Raw genomic sequence first — 17,525 nt, 5'->3', positions numbered from 1 at the left:
AATTAAGTGTGGAGACAGATGACGCAGGCAAGGTACCAGCATCACTCCTGTCCCTCATCAACTTTATCCTGTTCTATTTTATTTACATTATTCTCAGCATAATAGATGCGGCACAATATTTTTTAAATATACACTTGTTTAAAAAAAAAAAGTAATACACAGTGAAAAAAATTCAAATAGTGTACCTGGCCCCGCACCTAAAGGCAAACTTTAAAACAATTCTTCAGAACTTCATAGAAATATCACTCAAACGTAGGTAAGATAGAACATTCCTTGTTTGGTGACTAGATTTTGTCTTATTTAACAGACCAAAGGTATATTTGCAGAGGTTCCAAAACTACCATGTAAAAGCACATTAGAAATTTCATTTCTTTCTCAGAGTTCACCTTGTTGAATACACACATGACGCTCACACTGGGGGGGGGGGGGCGAATATATATGCACAAACTACTTGCCAGGTCAGACTAACAATAGCAAACACTTTTCAGGAGACACAAGGAGAGAAGCTTCGAGACTTTACCCAGAATCAGGGCGGAACGACCTGGTTTGCCCGGAGAGGAAAAGTATCTTTGTGTATGTTTCTTTAAAAATTAATGTTTTCCATTTGCAGAATACAAGTCTGCATTAGTAAAGGCAGAACAAAGCAAGCACATGTTTGTATTAGTTCTGTAATTGTCATTTCTTGGACAAACTTACGAAGGGTTTAATAGGCAGCGAGGCTCCAGGAAGCCTACTTATTAGAACTCATGGGGGAAGCAGAGTGTAGGGGGTGGGGAGTAGAGTTGTGTGACTGACACCTTGCCAAGTCACACAGTGCAACCCTGCAAAGCCCGTTCAGTGAGCCCAAAGCTCAGGCAAAGAATGAGCAGCTAATCTACTCAGGTTCCCATCAAGGAATCTGCCAAGTGTGGCTGATGGCGGTGGCTGCTTTGGGGGAAGTGGGGAGCCAGGGGGTGGTTGATAAATGATTCTATGAGATGTCTGGTTTGAATCTGAAATGTTCCCCATTGAGACACCAGCTTGTATCGTTAAACCTGGTTCCCTAGACAGTGGTGCTATCTGAAGAGACTGTGGACCCTTTAAAAGATGGGGTTTGTCTGACAAAAGTGGGTCATTAGTTTGAAGGTACCTCGTGCTTCCCTCTCTCTGTTTCATGGCCTTGCTGTGATGTGAACAGACCCTGACCATGCTCCGGCTGTATTGCTCCACCATGCCCTCTCTGCCATGATGGGCTGCAATTCTCTGAAACCAGGAGCCAAAAATCAATCTTTCCTCCTGTAAGTTATCTTTGTCAGGTGTTACAGTAACAACCATATAAAGGAAGTAGTACAGAAACTCACTGGAGAAAATAATTACAATAATAATAAAATAAATAAACAAAAGGGAAAGGTAGAAAGGAGAAGGTAAGAGGATAATTGAATCGTCAGATAGTGAATAAGCCAAGGATTTTCATTTCTTAGGGGCCAATGTTGGGAAACAAGCCCAGGGCCTCACGCGTGTAAAGCAAGAGCTAAGCTGCAGAGCCCCAGCCCCCAAGGTTCTCCAACATCCCAGTTACCACACAGTTCAGCTTCACTGGGCCTGTGAACTTCAAACTTGGCAAAAGTTCTGAGGTCTGAAAGATGCCTAACGAACCCAACGCACTTCCTCCTCTTCCTCCTCCTCCCCTCCCCGCTAGCATCCCACAGACGCTACGCAAAAGACCAGCTGACCCTGGCAGTAAAGTCAAATGCTACGATGAAGCCAGGCACAGACTATCAGAGCATTTCCAGTGGTTCCTTCTCATTTAGCTGGCACTAGAAACCCTTCAAATCAGCACCAGTGGCAAAGACCAACTTAACCCTGCAACTAGATGAGACAGGACAAGGCTCGCTAACTTCAGAATAAAATGGGTATGTCAGATTTGCTGGTGATAACTGCAAGATCTCTGTAAGGAGACCAAAACAAGCGACAGAGAAACCCAGGCCCTCTCTTGTAGTGAGAGTTTTGAGGTCTTTAAAACCCCAGTGATGGTATGTGAATGTGTTTTACTCCCAGGTATAGAATATAGGGCTGCTTCAGTTTGTCCACAGTCATGAACTATGATTGTCTCTTGCTCTAGGGAGCTGTGATTTTTTTGCCAGCTGCAGATAGTTTAATTCTGGGGCGGGTCTACATGGCAGAGGCAGCAGAGCAGCCAGGGGCATTTCAAAGAAGAGGGTGGCGGCTGTTTGCTACTGCTGGGTAGTTGGTTTTCTGGACTACTGAATATTCTGATGATGAAGACTGGACTTGGACCTAATCAGGAGGAAGTAGCCTGGAGAGGTCGATGTCCCCTTTCCACTCTAACCTTCTTTCTCTCCTACCTAGTGTTAGCGGGTTGAAAGAGATTAGCGTGGAATGTTTAGAAGAGAAGTAAAGGTATAAGAACCCAATAAAATAACAAAACAAATAGGCCAGCACTCTGCAGCCTTATTTGGAAGCACTAATAGAATACAGGGACTTAAGTGATCGCCTCCAAGGCTTAATTTGATCCCCACCGGAATTAATAGACAGAACTCAATGTGCTTAGAAATGACTGAAGAAGTTTCGCATTCTCACAGGAGAAGGAGCCAAGGATGTGCGTATACTGTGAACTGAGAGGGAAAGGGAGCTGAGAGATGGAAGGACTGACAAGGCAGGGATGGATGGAGGGGTTCTACCATGCTACCCACCATTAGAGGGAGGAGCCTATGGCCATCCATTCTGCACACACAGGCCTCATAAAATCATTTAACCCTTTGAGAACACACCTTCCCAACCACACTTTGTAAATGAGGACACATAAAAACTGAAATAACTTGCTTGAGTTCCACAGGAGAAAGCAAGCCTAAAGTCCAGATGAATTGTCTGCTTTTAAAATAATGGAAGTGAGTGTCTCCTTTAGACAAAAAGTAGAAAAAATGTATATATTGAGCTAAACATATAATAACATATAATAATAATAATAACTTCCAGGTGCCAAAGTACGGGGTACTAGCTAGATTCCTAAGTATTTACAATATATTATCACATGCAAACCAAAACAACTTCTCAAGAGCCAATAGGAAATATGCTATCAGCATTACTTAAAAGTAAACTCATATTGCCAATGAAATATGAGAACTGACCCAGATCATCAGGAACTAAGCTACCCTCATACATAAGCTGAGCCCACTTCCCACCCCTGAGCTCCAGCCTTGTCCTTCCAGAGCCCTGGATTTAGGTTCAGTTTGGGGCAAAGCCCCCTAACTTGGGCAGGCTGGTTCTGAACTCCTTCTGTTTAACTTACCCTAAGTAGCATGGACCACAACCATCCAATTGTGTGTGTATGAGCGCGTGCACACACGTGTGTGTTAGCCACACTCAGCCAGATGATCAGACCAGACTGCCCTCGAAATTGTAACTATCGGCAATCATACTTCAATCTTCCAAGTACGGGAAAAGTATACCAAAAAAAAAAAAAAAAAAGGAAAGCAGTTAAAAGCTTTTCTTGACAAAACTAAGTAGTTTATATCAGTAATCCAGCACTCAGGGGACTGATAAAGTAGAATAGTAAGTTCTAGGTCAACTTGAGCTACATCGCAAGACTCTGCCTCTCCCCAAAATAAAATAAAAAAACAAAGTCGTTTTCTCGTCAGCTCATCCTATATAGTAAGACCTTGTCTTTAAAAAAAAAAAAAAAAAAAAAAAAAAGGTGTGTGTGGGGGGGGGGAATCTCAAGCTAAAACCATAAAAATGCTTTCTACAGTTCATCAATTGCAAAATGAACACATCTGTCATTCCGCTGCAAGGTGGGGAGGGCCTGGGCACACTTAGATCCTCATGTCTGTCTATATCATCTCTACTAACACATTGAAAAATTCTTAAAACTGAGCAAGTGGATGAAAACTGTGAGCTACCTAGAGGAAAAGAGCAAATACTTTCTAATTCTTACTGTCCACTGTCCACTCTCCAGTGCAAGACCTAAAGGTTAGAAGCCTGAAACTGGCAGCCACTGGGGCCTCCGTTCCCGGGAGGTTCTGCAGCACACCCAACCTCCCCATGTCTTGGTTTGCTTTCTACTGCTGGGATAAAAAAACACCAGGACCAAAAGCAACAGGGAGGAGGAAAGGATTTGTTAGGGCTTATGGTGCCTGAGGGATAAAAGCCCATCACCATCCTGGGAAGGAGGAGGGGCTGTGAGGAAGCTGGAGTAAGTATAGAGCTCACCCCTTGATGGGTATGAAACAGAAAGTGAGCTAGAAGCAGCTCAAGTCCTTAACAATCAAAGCCTGCTGCCATGATATACTCCTCCAGCAAGGTCCACCCACTAATTTCCCTAGACAGCACTGCCAGTGGGGGTCCAAGTGCACAACCCTATGAGACTGTGCGGAATATTCTCATTTAAACCATCACACCCGACTCTAATAGCACCTTTTCCTCTGTAAATCCCCAGGCAGCTAACCTCACTTCTGCACAGTCCACAAAGACAAGATTGTTTTCCTGTCTGTGTCATATTTGTTTCCCAGGGGAGAGCAAAGGAACCTCAAAGCCACACTAAAACAAATCCCTTACAATTAACATGAATCTATATAGAAATCAATGCCTAGGTTGGGACATGGTACAGCTGTGTGCTCAAGTAAAACACAAACAGGTGGTATAAATAAAGTGTTGTGTAAGGTACCTATGTTTGCACTTTCTTGGCAAACCTCTGCAAGTACAGTGTAAAGGGTCATAGAATATTGGAAATAGCCTTTCTCTCTTCCAGTGTTCTAGGACATCAGCATCATCTGGAAGGGTTCTTAAAAACCTGGACGGTGGGAGGAGAGAACCCAGAACTTCTACAGGGTGGCTACAGTCAAGCATCTGCCTTTTCCATAAGTTCCCAAGTACTGTTCTACTATTGCTGTTCCAGCAAGTGTCCTTTGAAAACCTCGACGGTGTTGGAGACACTCCCTTGACAAAGACAGGCCATGTGCAATACATGACTGTAAAATGGCCCTTTATCCTAGCCAAAGGCCAAGAAGCAGTGCACGATTATAAAGTTAAAGGAGAGTGCAGGTAACGTTAGTAAAACCTGTGGGTCTCTTGCCAAAGAGAGTATAACTATTGAAAAAGCCTCACCCCCCAACTGGGAGCCAACTAGAAATGTGGACTGAGTCATTCTTCAACCAGGCTGAGTGAGATGTTGAACATCAGAGGGCATGCTCACCGTGGAATGTGAGAACTGAAAACTATCACAGGTAAGGGAGAGAATGCGGAAACAAGAAGAGGAAGAAACCTTATCCCTGATAACTTAGCCATCAAGATCTGCGCCCACTCAGTGTGTGTCCCTTACGCGCTCTCAGAGAATCCGCTTACCTTCAGCACAGCCACCTGGCAATGCTACCCATCCTAAAGGCCCTCTCAAACTCAGAGGACCCTGGACCGGCTGAACAGACAGTACCCTGTGCACATATTCCCCATCAACCCCATACCTAGCCTTGCCCTACTCCACTTTCCAAAGTGCTACTCACTCAAGAACATATTGGTTTAAAAAAAAAAAGTTGTTTTAGTATCTTGAAGCCCAGGAAGATACTACAAACTGACCTTTACTGCCTATAAATAAAGGACTCCATGATGTTTCCCCTTCCAGTGACTTCTTCACCCCTCAGCATCTATCCACAACAAGTATTAATCCTGGCAAGTATTGATCTCCACAACAAGTACCCCAGAATATCTTTCAGCTTTGCCTCTGACCTACCTGAGGGTCTCATTCAAATGCAGACTCCTCAGCCAAACCAGAAACAAAGCCCTTTCATTGCCCCAGACCCATCATTCTCACGTCTTCATTTCCAGAGAACTTGAAAATAAACTAGAAAAAGTGTTATTCCTTATCTCTGCCTACCTGCCTGCCTGCCTGCCTGCCTGCCTGGCTCTCGCTACCTCTTTCTTTTGACAGGGTCTCATGTACCCCGGGCTACCTTCAAACTCACAACGTAGCTGAGGATGGCCTTGAACCCCCGATCTTCCTGCTTTCACCTTCCAAGTCCTGAGATTACAGGAATGCACCACCTTGCCTGTTTTGTGCAGGGCTGGGGACCCAATCCAAGGCATCATCACCCATGCACAGCAGCCATCCTACCAACTGAGGACAGACACCCTGAGTCCCCAGGTCTCCTTCTAAGTTGTAACTAGCTGTGTTTCCTTCGCCCACAATGTTTTGTACATAGGATGTAGATGCTCAATTCATTGAAATAACTACAATTTACCTTTACCCGGTGAGCCAGGAACCATGCATGAATCAGGTCAGTAGCTCTACGATTAATACACACCTCTCAAGGTGCTGGCAGAGACACTAACGCCAGTCAAAGAGAGATGGAAGTCAGAATTCAGACCCAGAGCGATTCAACGTTAGAGCTCTGGCCATTTCCTTCACACCAGGCTTCCTCTGAAGGAAAGATAAACCAGAGCAAGAAACAGAAAGTGGCAGCTCACTGGTCAGCTAGCCACCCCCCTGCAAGTTTTTCTCATCGAGCCCAGACTTCAAGGGAAGGACAGTATATGTAATAAAACACATTTTTACAAAGTATCCTATTTAGAGTCATTGGTGCGTGCCATTATATTATTATGGAAAAGCCAGCCTTCCTTTCACATCAGAGCCCCAGAGCTTGACAGAATGTCTTTATCTACACACGGAATGCTTTGACAAGCCTGAATGTACTCCATAAATATAAGTCCATGAATTGCCTATGCTTTTTTTTTTTGTAGAAAAAAGAATGCATTAAAATCCGCCTTAAAGAATACAGTGTATCTATTTTTAAAAGCATCCTGTCCAAATGGCTATAGGTTTATGTACTTTGAGGAAGTCATGACCAACAGCTGAAAGAGACAGAAAGAAGGGGTCATCCCCAACACCTACCCCTACACACACACACACACCTCAGGTGTGGCCCCTTGGTAAAAGGTGGATGAGGGGTCTGGCCATGTTGCTGCAAGTTGCCCCTGTACTGTAACCAACTAGCTATGTGTGTAACACAGAATCATGGATTCCAGATCCTGTGAGAATTAGCAATGCAATTGTCTCCCAATTTCTCCCCCAAAGTAATAATGACCCGCTGAAAGAAATAACGGATTTTAAAAACCACCCAGGTGTAGTTAGGTCACAAACCTTAATTCCACTGCCCATGCTAACTGCTTGCTCTGGGCCTTTGCCTCTCCTTTGGTTAGCCTAAAGGTGAAGCAAGCTTTAGCGCTGTTTCCTTAGGAGACTTGGACCAAAGGAAGCCGCTCTGAAGCTTATGGCAGGCTGAGGGCATACATCAGTGGAAGAGAGCTTGCTAGCTTAGCTGAGATCCGAGGTTTGGTTCCCAGCACCATGCACGCAGAAGCAGCTTGGAGAGAAGGTGAGTGGGAGTAACGACCAACCAACAGTTCCCTAGAGAAAAGAGTTAACATCCTAAATAGCATGAACTTTGAAAGCCAACTTGGTATTACAAGCTTAATCTCTCCCAAACAAGTTCAGCCTGTGTAATTAAAGTTAAAAACACACTAAAACAACCCTGTAACTGCTGACCTTCAGGAGCTCGGCCAATACACTAGAACCCAAAGGACTAGCTGGACTTTAGGTCTGTGGAGACAGTGTCACGTGACATCTCCCACCTCGGAGGAAAGCATGGCATGGTAGAGCTGAGCTTCGTGGAACAGCGCCACAGTCTCTGTCTGCCCTTTTACACAGCTGAGTTGGCTACTTCAGGACTGACATTTCTCCATGTCAGACTGGCGAAAGGAAAGCATTGCATTGGTTCCCTCAGTGGTCCGTTTCCCACGTGACTTAGAAGCCACGTCATTCAGACTCTTCAGACAAGGGCATCGTCACTCAAAAATTCAACATTATCAGCTAAAGCCACACACACACACACACACACACGGAGAGAGGGAGGGAGAGAGAGGATTTACGATGTCATGTCATTTCAGGTGTTGCTCCTTAGAACTTATCCACCTTGTATTTTGAGACTGGGACCCGAGGCTCTCGGATAAGGAAAGGCTAGCCCATCAGTGAGTTTCACCCATCCTCTGCCTCCCCAGCACTGTGATCGTAAATGTGCATCCTCTCTTCCTTCTCCCCCTCCTCCTCTTTTTTGACAGGGGCTCTAGGGCTTGAAATCAGACTTTCATGCTTGCCAGACAGGCACTTTACTGACTTAGACATCTCTCCAACCTCCAGCTGAACTATTTTTAAGAAAAAAAAAAAAAAAAAAAACTTGCTCTGTGGCTCAGACTAGCCTTGAATTCCTCATGCCTCCCGAGCTGGCCTCAAATCCCACTCATCCTGTCCTGGCCTTGAGTATTGGAATGACAAGCCTGTATTACCCACTTCCCTTTCTGAATGGAGTAAACAAGGAAACATCGGTCACTGTTACTTTTACAATGTAACTCATGAGAAGGACTTGGACTTTTCGGAGTGGAAATCTATCATTCCTGCCATGTATACAACCAGTAGTGACCCCGAGTGATGCTTCCACGATGTCTGGATTGTGAGTGAGAAGGAAACTTAACTGTAGGCATCGGGAGCTTTCACCACTGGCCTTTTTAACTCTCAAGGAATTAATTGGAGACAAACCTTTTGACGGTTCATGGTGACAATGGGCTTTGAGAAGTAACTCAGCAAATACTTCCTAAGTCATTACAACCTCACAAAAGTGAACTGTGACCTGCACCTACGCGTACGTGTTGTTTAAATGTGTAGCTACATCGATGCTTGTGGTTGCATACAGATGGCTCCCGCCTCTTCCTCCTTTCCGCCGCCGTTCATCAGCTTAGCATTGCTGAGACGACACTTCAGCATTTTTTTGTTACTATCTCGCACATGACTTTGCAGGCTGCAGGGACACATGACCAGGAGCAACAGGAATTCAACGAAAATTGGTCTATTTAGTTTTACTTGAGTGTGCACCTGTGTCCAAATTTGGACACTCTCAGCAATCTGTCAGGAATCTGAGAAGGCTCGCAGCTACTGTGGAGAGGCCGCTGACAAACCCTCGAGCACAACTTAGGAGTTGGCGGGTTTTTTTTATTTTTTTTTTTTTTACAGATGCTTACCCTGAAGAGGAGGAGGGAGACCCGGGCAGGTTAATTTAGTTGCACTGTGTAAGAATTACGGACTATAAAAACAGTTCAAGGGGATAGAAAGCAGAAAAGTCCACACTTGAAACAAGTAAAACAGCTTAATTCAAACCCCTGGAAGGTTGTTATTCCACCAGAGTTTACAACAGTCTGGAAAACTTGGGATAGTTAGCGCTGGAAGTTTCCTGAACTCACTTGCTTACCAAACCAGTAACCAGGCAAAAAAAAAAAAAAAAAAAAAAGGCATGCCCTATAATACAAGGTGAGGACAACCCTGTTGTCCTTCCTGACAAAGGGCCCAAAAAACCAACAACTCATATAGTTAAAGAACTTGGTAGTGTCTATTAATAGCAAGGTATATTCTGCTAGATGTCCTGTGTGTATGTGTGTACCTGTGGAGGTCGGATGATAACTTGGAGGAGTCAGCTCTCTCCTTCCACCATGTAGGTCCTTGGAATTGAACTCAGGTCGTCAGGCTTGGCAGCAAGCATCTGTACTGGCTGAGCCATCTTACCAGCTCTAGATAGCTTTTTTCAAAAAAAAAAACACGCTGTACACATATTCTCGATATGAACGCGGTATCAAAAGTATTATTAAAATGTTCATTTAAATGGTAATAGCCAGCTATAATATTAAACGTTTCATATTTCACATATCCATATATTTCAGTATGGATAACACATAAGCACATATTCCCCATTTTAACCGTGTTGAATCAATGGAGAACGACATTTGCTAAGCCCAAGGAAGCTAAGTGGCTCCAATCACAGCACCCCGCCCTGCCACTCCAGATCAACGCAGAAACTTAGAGGAAGATTTCTCAGGAATGTGGCTCATTCGGCAGAGCAGGCTTCAGGCTTGCCGAATCAATGCCTCCTTGATTAGTCTTCTAAGGCTCGCTGCAGCGACAGGCTGATTCAATAAAAATCAGGCATCATATCAGATGCCCATGCAGGGGCTAATGGAAATGCTGCATTCCTGGTCCACATTCATCCCCTTCGCACTGTGCATAAAACAGGGATAACGCAGGCCGTGTGATGTCAAACCATTTTGTAATGTGTGCTCCCCTAGTTACAGACCTTATAGTCATCTTAACAGCGCAACACAGTGAAATCACCCTCTGTCCCAAGAGCTTTTCACAGGAAAGGACTCCCAAAGACCTGAGGTTGACACTGCAAGCACCAGATGAGCACAGGGCTCCTCCTCCAGCCCCAGGAGCTCTCTGAGTGGTTTATCAACTGCAAACTGGGCAGGCTGCAAAATGCTGGGTGGCTGAATACATTTTCTCACTTTACAGAAACTGCAGCTGGCTCCTTGCTGTCACAAGGAAAAAACAAACCTCTCACCTCTGACAGTCTCTTCCAAGACTGGTGTGTGTGTGTGTGTGTGTGTGTGTGTGTGTGTGTGAGAGAGAGAGAGAGAGAGAGAGAGAGAGAGAGAGAGAGAGAGAGAGAGAGAGAGAGAGACTGACTTAGGGAAGTTGGCGACCCTCTTCCAAAGATTTCATCTGTGCTCCTACCAAACACCACAAACGACATGAACACACTAACTCGGTTGCAGTCGTCACCACCTTAACCTAAACCTGGTACTGCGTCTACCAAGACCAGTCCAAGCAAAAGATTAACCCATGGTTCGCGGCCATGCGTTTGTCGATAGGGCCAACCCGGGAGAAGAAGCCAGCGTTCTGTTTGTTTTAAAGGAAATACTTCCTAGCGCAAATTTAGGACTCTGAACTCTGCAAGGGGCCACGTGGTTGGAGATAATCTGGCTCCCTCTTGTTAGTCAAAGCCACCTCTTTCCGCCGCCCGCAGCCCGGGGCTGGGTAACCGACACCGTCACTTTCAATCAGACTGGCTCAGAGTCTGTCCACACAGAAATCCTCCCGCGCAGGAGATCGGGGGCGGGGAGAGCCACCGGGAAAGTGGCTGGGGGCGGTACGTGTCCCTGGAGGCTTTGGCTGGAAGGGCCTCACACCTGTGGGGCCTAAGTGGCTCTAGCTGCTCAGGTGAGGCCCAAAAGAGACTAGTAGGAGAAGCCTGCCCTTCCAGGAAAGTGCCTTCACCTCTCGCAGAGCGCGCGGGCACAGGAGCTGCGCTGCCCACCTGTAGCCACAGCAAACAAACTTTCCGCCCCTTTTGGGTGGGAAGCATCGGATCCCCTACGCCACCCTCTGGCTCGAGCCGGCAGCGCCCAAAGCAAGGCGGGCTCCTCACCTGATACCCCTAAACCACAACCTGATCTGCACCAGAGCTGCTGAGGCTTGCGAGGTGGAGGGACTTAGCTGGAAGCTGCAATTAGGAATTTGGAAGAAAGGGGCTTGGAAATCCGCGCCCTGCTCCTTTGCAATTCCAATTCTCAACTTTGCCAGCCGCTGCCCTCCGCAGCGCGCCCTCAAGCCCCTCGGCCTCCCCAACGCCGTCCCAGGGAGAGGGGCGCCCCGAGATCAGCGGGAGCCCGAACACTCACAGCCGTAGCGGGGCCGTTGCAACGACGGCAGCTCTTCGTGCGGCATCCTGCGCTGCTCCGGGGGCCCTCCCGGGGCGCGCCCCCCTTGGTTTCCCTCGCTGGCCAGGCTCGCGGGCTCCGCGCCCGGCGGGCGCGCTCCGATCCCACCTCTGGGCTGCCCTCGCCCGGCTTCTCGGAGCTGGCCGCTCCGCTCCCTCGGTGCTTCTTCACTCGCGCCTGCGGCGGCCCCGTCTCGCTGACACCGGGGCAAAAGTGAACTCTCTCCTCCCTCGCTCGATCGCTCGCCCGCCCGCCCGCGGGCCGCACCGCCTCCCCCAGCAGGTTTCCTTTCTCCTCCCGCCCGGCCCCGTTATTCACCGCGGTGGGAGCGCGCCGCCGTGCAGCGACCCCTACTGGCCGCACAGCGCAGCGCCCGGTTGCGAGGACCCGCCTCCCGCGAGAGGAAGGGGCTGAGAGGCACCCTGGACCCCTGCAGCTGGAGCCCAGGGCACAGATGGAGGGCGCCTTGGAGCATCCGGAGGGTGGAAGTGAACCAGCGCAGGGAAGAGCAAGAAAAACCACAACAGACCACAGGCACCCAGTTCGCCTGGGTGTTGCTCAGTGACTGAGAGACAAACATTGCAGTTCCTTTTCCTCTAGAGAGATTGCACGGGGACAACCCTCACACACTCACCTCCCCACCCCACCCCCGAGCCCCGCGTGCGCCTGTTTTTCGCGCTTAGGGCTATAAACGAAAGTTGTTTATGACTTTTGGTCTACGAGACACAGGATTCCCCTTTCTTGACAAGAAACGGTAAGGGTGAGCTCGTGCGCGGGCTGCAGGGGCAAGATTTACAGCCTCCAAACAACACTCAGAACACAACTGCCAGTCATCCTCCCACCCCTCTGCCAGCCCGCCCCCAATGCGCAAAACTGTCGCTCAGGCCCAGCCGGGGTCGCACAACCACAAACCCCTTTCCGGCTCAGCTTTTGAGACAGAAACCACAAGTAGCTGTTTTAAAAGCACGGTTTTTCATGCGGTTGCTTGGAGCCTGGAGGAATGTGGACCCCCCCCCCTCCCCCTCCTAAACGTGGGCCACTGCCTTTTCACAAACCTGGGGCATGTGGGTGATCACATGACTGAAAAAAAATCATCAAAAGAGAGGGTCATAAGAGATGATTTAGCGGAAGAAAGGTGGTCTAGCGACACTAGTCACCTTTAATTAAGCAAATCTACAGAGAGCGGCCAGCTGCTTTCTGGGAGACACAATGACCTCTTGAAACTTGAAATTCAGACTCTTGGACCCCGCCCTGCCTCCAGTTCAGTTGGTCTGGGTTGAGGCTCATGAACTTGCGTTTCTCACAAGTGGTCAGTGAAGCTGAAGTTGTGCTGGCCTATGAATTAGGTGCACAGGAAGAGGGAAGTCACATGAGATGAGAGCGAGAGGATCCCCCTTCCCCCACCCCTAGAGACATTGGATTCTCACCTCGTTGGAATGGGATAAAAGGGATTTTCCTCCCCACAAAAGTAGATGCTTCTAATGCTATGGCCACAGGTCAATGATGCTCATCCAGTGACCAGCCTGCCAGCCAGGCTTCTTCCATGTCTCAGAGACGACACGTTGGTCTCTAAAAAGCACTGCTATTCTGTGCATCAAAGATGAACTCCTCACACATCAGTTCTGAGGATGAACACCAGGATGCAAGGCCTCAAGAAGTAGATGGTCTATGTGAGGAGAGGTGGGAGGAAATCGCTGTAAACCACAATGGCCTGAGAAGGTGGTATGATTTCAAAGTGTGGTGTCAGGTGGAGTTTGAAGATAGGCAAGAGTTGGGTGGAGAACATCCTATCCTGAGAGACAGGCAAGGATGGGAGCCATTAGCTGGAACCTGAGCTTGGGCTGGGAACCTGTTACCAAGCTGCAGAGCACTTTCTGAATGTCAGACCAAGTGGTCGATTATGACAATTAAGACATTTGAGAACCCTTAAAGGCGTGCTAGGGTGGTTTTGTTGTTTGTTTATTTTTGAGACAGGATCTTGCCCTACTTGTGACCCCACAGCCTCAATCTCCCAAGAACTGGGCTTGCATATGAGGGCTGCAACAACCACCCATAACTTCTTGGTTTTGAGCATAAGAATCACAGAATGTTCTGGACTTGAGAAAAGGCCAGTTCTGGCCAGACATACAAAATGTATTAGAGCAAACAAGGTGGAGATGCTGATGCTGGATGGAAGGGGCTATAGAAGATGTTAAGAAAGAAGAGCTTCTATGAAGTTGACCTCAGGAAGCATGATGCTTTCTTGCAGACAGGCTGAAGGTCCTTCAAGGCTAACAGGGCAGTCACACATGCTCATAGGTGGGCTGGATAGAGTGAAATATATCCTCTATGATTGCATCAAACACAAAGATGTAAGTGAGAAGACTGTAGTTCTAAGTTTTCTGGCTTCTGAGCGCTCTAGAGGATCTGGGGCTCTGTGACAGCTGATGTCACTGTGAGAAATGAATGCTAAGACACAATCTAAGGCAGTGTTTTTCTTTTCTTTTTTTTCTTTCTCTCTCTCTCTCTTTTTTTTAAAGATTTATTTATTCTTATTTATATGAGTGAACTGTCTTCAGACATACCAGATGGTTGTGAGCCACCATGTGGGAATTGAACTCAGGACCTCTGGAAGATCAGTCAGTGCTCTTAACCGCTGAGCCATCTCTCCAGCCCAGGCAGTGCTTTTGTATCTTGCAAGTGGCTGGAGCCAATCTTTATCATCTCTGTTTGCATTGTGCTGTCTCACAGATCACCACACACCACCTCTCTGGAAAGAAATTCACCTGCAGAATGGTAGGTTATTTGTTTTTAGGATCTGACCTCAGACCACAGACTCAACTAAATACATGGTCTTTGTCCTGTGTCTTCAACTGTGAGGATATTGGGAAACAAACAGACAAACCGAACCCAGATTGTGGGGGAGAAAATGCCTCTTGGAGTTTGTTTTGTTTAGATTTCCTTTTCTAAAGCATGTATTTGTTTAGCACGTGTGTATGTGTGTGCACATGGGCGCTTGTGTGCCATGGTGCAGGTGTGGAGGTCAGAGGACAATGTGGTGGCACTGGTTCTCTCGTCCCACCATGTTGCTCTTGGAGATTGAACTCAGATAGTCAGGTTTGGCAGCAAGCACCCTTACACACTGAACCATCTTACTAGGCTCCAAGACACTTTAAAAAAATAATAAGGCAAGAAAGGTTTTTTTTTTTTTTTTAGATATATGACATTGAAGAACTTCTAAGCATGACGCCATTATTATCATAATAGTGTTATGATACATTATGACTGTGATTGTTATTGGAGGCATGACTTTGCTATGTAGCTCAGGTCATCTTTAAGCTCTTGATCCTCCTGCCTCAGCTTCCCAAAGCCTGGGATTATATATGTGCCAATACAGCTAACACTAACCAAGTATTGAAAAATCAATACTGTGAGAGAACGAATTTCTGTTGATATGGTGTATAATATTATGTTTTAAGCCCAGCTCTTTTGTTAACAAGTTGAAATGAGAGTGAAAATGCTTAGAAAATTTTATTTATTTTATTATTATGGTGCCAAAGCTCGAAACTAAAGCCTCCCCTAAGCCAGCCAAGCACCTATCACAGAGCCCCCTTTAAAATTTTTCACTTTAATTTCTCACTGCCTTGTCTGGTAGTCTGGCCTAACCCTGCCCTCCTCAGGCAGGGTTATACTTGTAAAGTCCCTCCCTTGTCTCCTACCATGGCTGCTCTTTTGTTTTGTTTGCATGCATGCGTAGAATCTGGCTATAGGCTGGGGCTACCCTCAAACTCTCCAGCCTCTGTCTTCAGCCTAGGGAACTTGCAGCTCTAAAAGAGTAACCGTTAGATTGTTTATATCAAAAGGAGACAAGAATATGCTTGAATCAAAATTTTAACACGCACTATGTCAGCATCCATTCGCTTTAAAACTGATTTAAGGGCCAGAGAGATGGCTCAGGAGTTAAGGACACTTACTGTTCTTACAGAGGACACAGGCTCAGTTCTGAGCACCCACATCAAAGCTAACAATGATCTATAATTCCATTTCTAAGAGATCTGACACCCACTTCTGACCTCTGCAGACACCACACACATGTGATATGTATAGCCTTTTTTTTTTTTTTTTTTTTTTTGGTTTTTCGAGACAGGGTTTCTCTGTGTAGCTCTGGCTGTCCTGGAACTCACTTTGTAGTCCAGGCTGGCCTCGAACTCAGAAATTTGCCTGCCTCCGTCTACCGAGTGCTGGGATTAAAGGCGTGCGCCACCACGCCCAGCGATATGTATAGCCTTACAAGCAAGCACAAGACTTGCTTTATAAACATAAAATGAACATAAACAAAACTTATAGAAAATTGTTTGATTTTCCAATAAGATAGCGCTATTGATCACTCAGCAAGTCTATCCAAAACAGTGGCTTACTGATATCTTTAAAATCACCACCAAGTGAGAGGCATGAAGAAAAGACACTTGGACTTTTTCAAAGGATGGGGAGATTTTGTGTTGTTAACGTTTTCTAATTTGTCACCCATTCTACAAACAGAGAGCCTGCAAGAAGAAACCAGAGCTAAGCTTTACTGCAATGGAGACCTCTGTCTAAAAAGGAAATCATTACAGCTCAGCATCAGATTAAAAGAAACTGAATCAGAAAGGAAAAAAAGAGTATTTCTGTTCTGAGAAACCGAAGTGGGAGTTGGAGTACTGGGAGAAAGAAAATAGCAGGACTGGATTCCCTTTTGTATTATTTTACAGACAGGGAAACTGAGGCACAGCCATTGGCACAGCCAAGCAAGAACAGTGCCTAATTACACTTCCTGCTTCCTGGGGTCTCTGCCAATTGCTTTTCTTATTATACACATTTGTTTGTCTAGATATACATTATGTTTTTGATGAAATCCTTTCCCCCTTCATGAAAACCTATAATTTTGGACAACTTTCAAATATTTTGTAAATGTTAAATCAGTACAGCCTTCCAGCGATCTTTTAATCTTTCATTCCCCCGCCCCTCTTTGCTTCAAGGATAAAGTTTCTAGTAAATCAAGGTTGGAAAGCCTGTCTAACCTTGATGGAGTGAATTAAATAAAGCCACCCACAATGTGATGATTATCCCCCCATTTCATAGTTTAAGAAAGTCAGAGCCCAAATAACTTTGAGAAAGTAATTCCCAGGGTAGCCTGTGAATGAAACTCATTCCAAGGGCAGAGAGCAGCATTGCTTGCCAGCCCCATGCCCTTGATTGTTCGTCTCTATTACCTTGAGTCAATTCTCCCAACTGCGTTCACCCCTCAGTATGCGCTGGACTATCCGTTGATTATTGGTCACCTTCCTTTAGAACATGAACTTCTTTATTTTTCTTTTGTTTCATTATTCAGATGGGGTCTTATGATTGTAGACAGGACTCCTTCTCTATATAGCCGAGGATGATCTTAACCATCCCCACCCCCTCCAACCAGGGGAGACATAAATTCACTCCCTCAATACCACAAATTATGCAGTTTCTCTGCATCTGGAGAAATCGCAGGGGTCAGCACATCTGGTGTGCAGTGGATAAGCCTCACCCTGAGAAAGCCATCTTCTTGATCCTGGTATCTCCCCTGCCAGGTAGGTATGAATAGAAACTTCTTGACAGCTGTGACTTGGCCTGAATCCTTACGTGCCAAGTACTTCAGGGAGTGTAATAGCACTTAGTTATTTTGTTGCAAAATCGATTGTATTAAATTCTTACAGGTACCTTTTCCTGTTCTAGGGATAATTGCCACTTTCTATCCTCTGAGTCTCAAAGGCAATAAACCATAGGGCTGGGCTCACCCAGGGTGTGCTTTCCCCAGCCCAGAAGTCCATCTCTTGTTTCATAGACTGATAGTGTATAGTATAAGTTTCAGCTTTTTCCCTTTGGGGAAGCACAGACTCCCACCCCACCCACCCAGTCACCATTTAGTTGCCATTACAAAGAGTAAGGAA

At 46.2% G+C, this 17,525-nt stretch overlaps 1 protein-coding gene and 1 non-coding gene across 2 annotated transcripts in view; both read right to left on the bottom strand.

Moving 5' to 3' along the window:
- The window catches only part of Iqgap2 (IQ motif containing GTPase activating protein 2), a 259,461-nt gene extending 247,616 nt beyond the window's left edge, over positions 1 to 11,845 (bottom strand). Inside the window, exon 1 of the mRNA XM_021180833.3 lies at positions 11,551 to 11,845. Within this exon, the coding sequence (XP_021036492.1) occupies positions 11,551 to 11,596 (46 nt within the window). The 5' untranslated portion in view covers positions 11,597 to 11,845. The remainder of the gene's footprint in view (positions 1 to 11,550) is intronic.
- Positions 11,846 to 17,013: 5,168 nt separating this feature from the next.
- Positions 17,014 to 17,173, bottom strand: LOC115029119 (U1 spliceosomal RNA). Its single transcript, XR_003834690.1, has one exon. It is a non-coding gene; the product is annotated as a U1 spliceosomal RNA (small nuclear RNA).
- Positions 17,174 to 17,525: the final 352 nt, after the last annotated feature.

Source organism: Mus caroli, unplaced genomic scaffold, assembly GCF_978045245.1.
Source record: "Mus caroli unplaced genomic scaffold, Mus_caroli_1 scaffold_15, whole genome shotgun sequence".
Lineage (NCBI taxonomy): Eukaryota > Metazoa > Chordata > Mammalia > Rodentia > Muridae > Mus > Mus caroli.
This window is presented reverse-complemented; position numbering and strand designations above follow the sequence as displayed.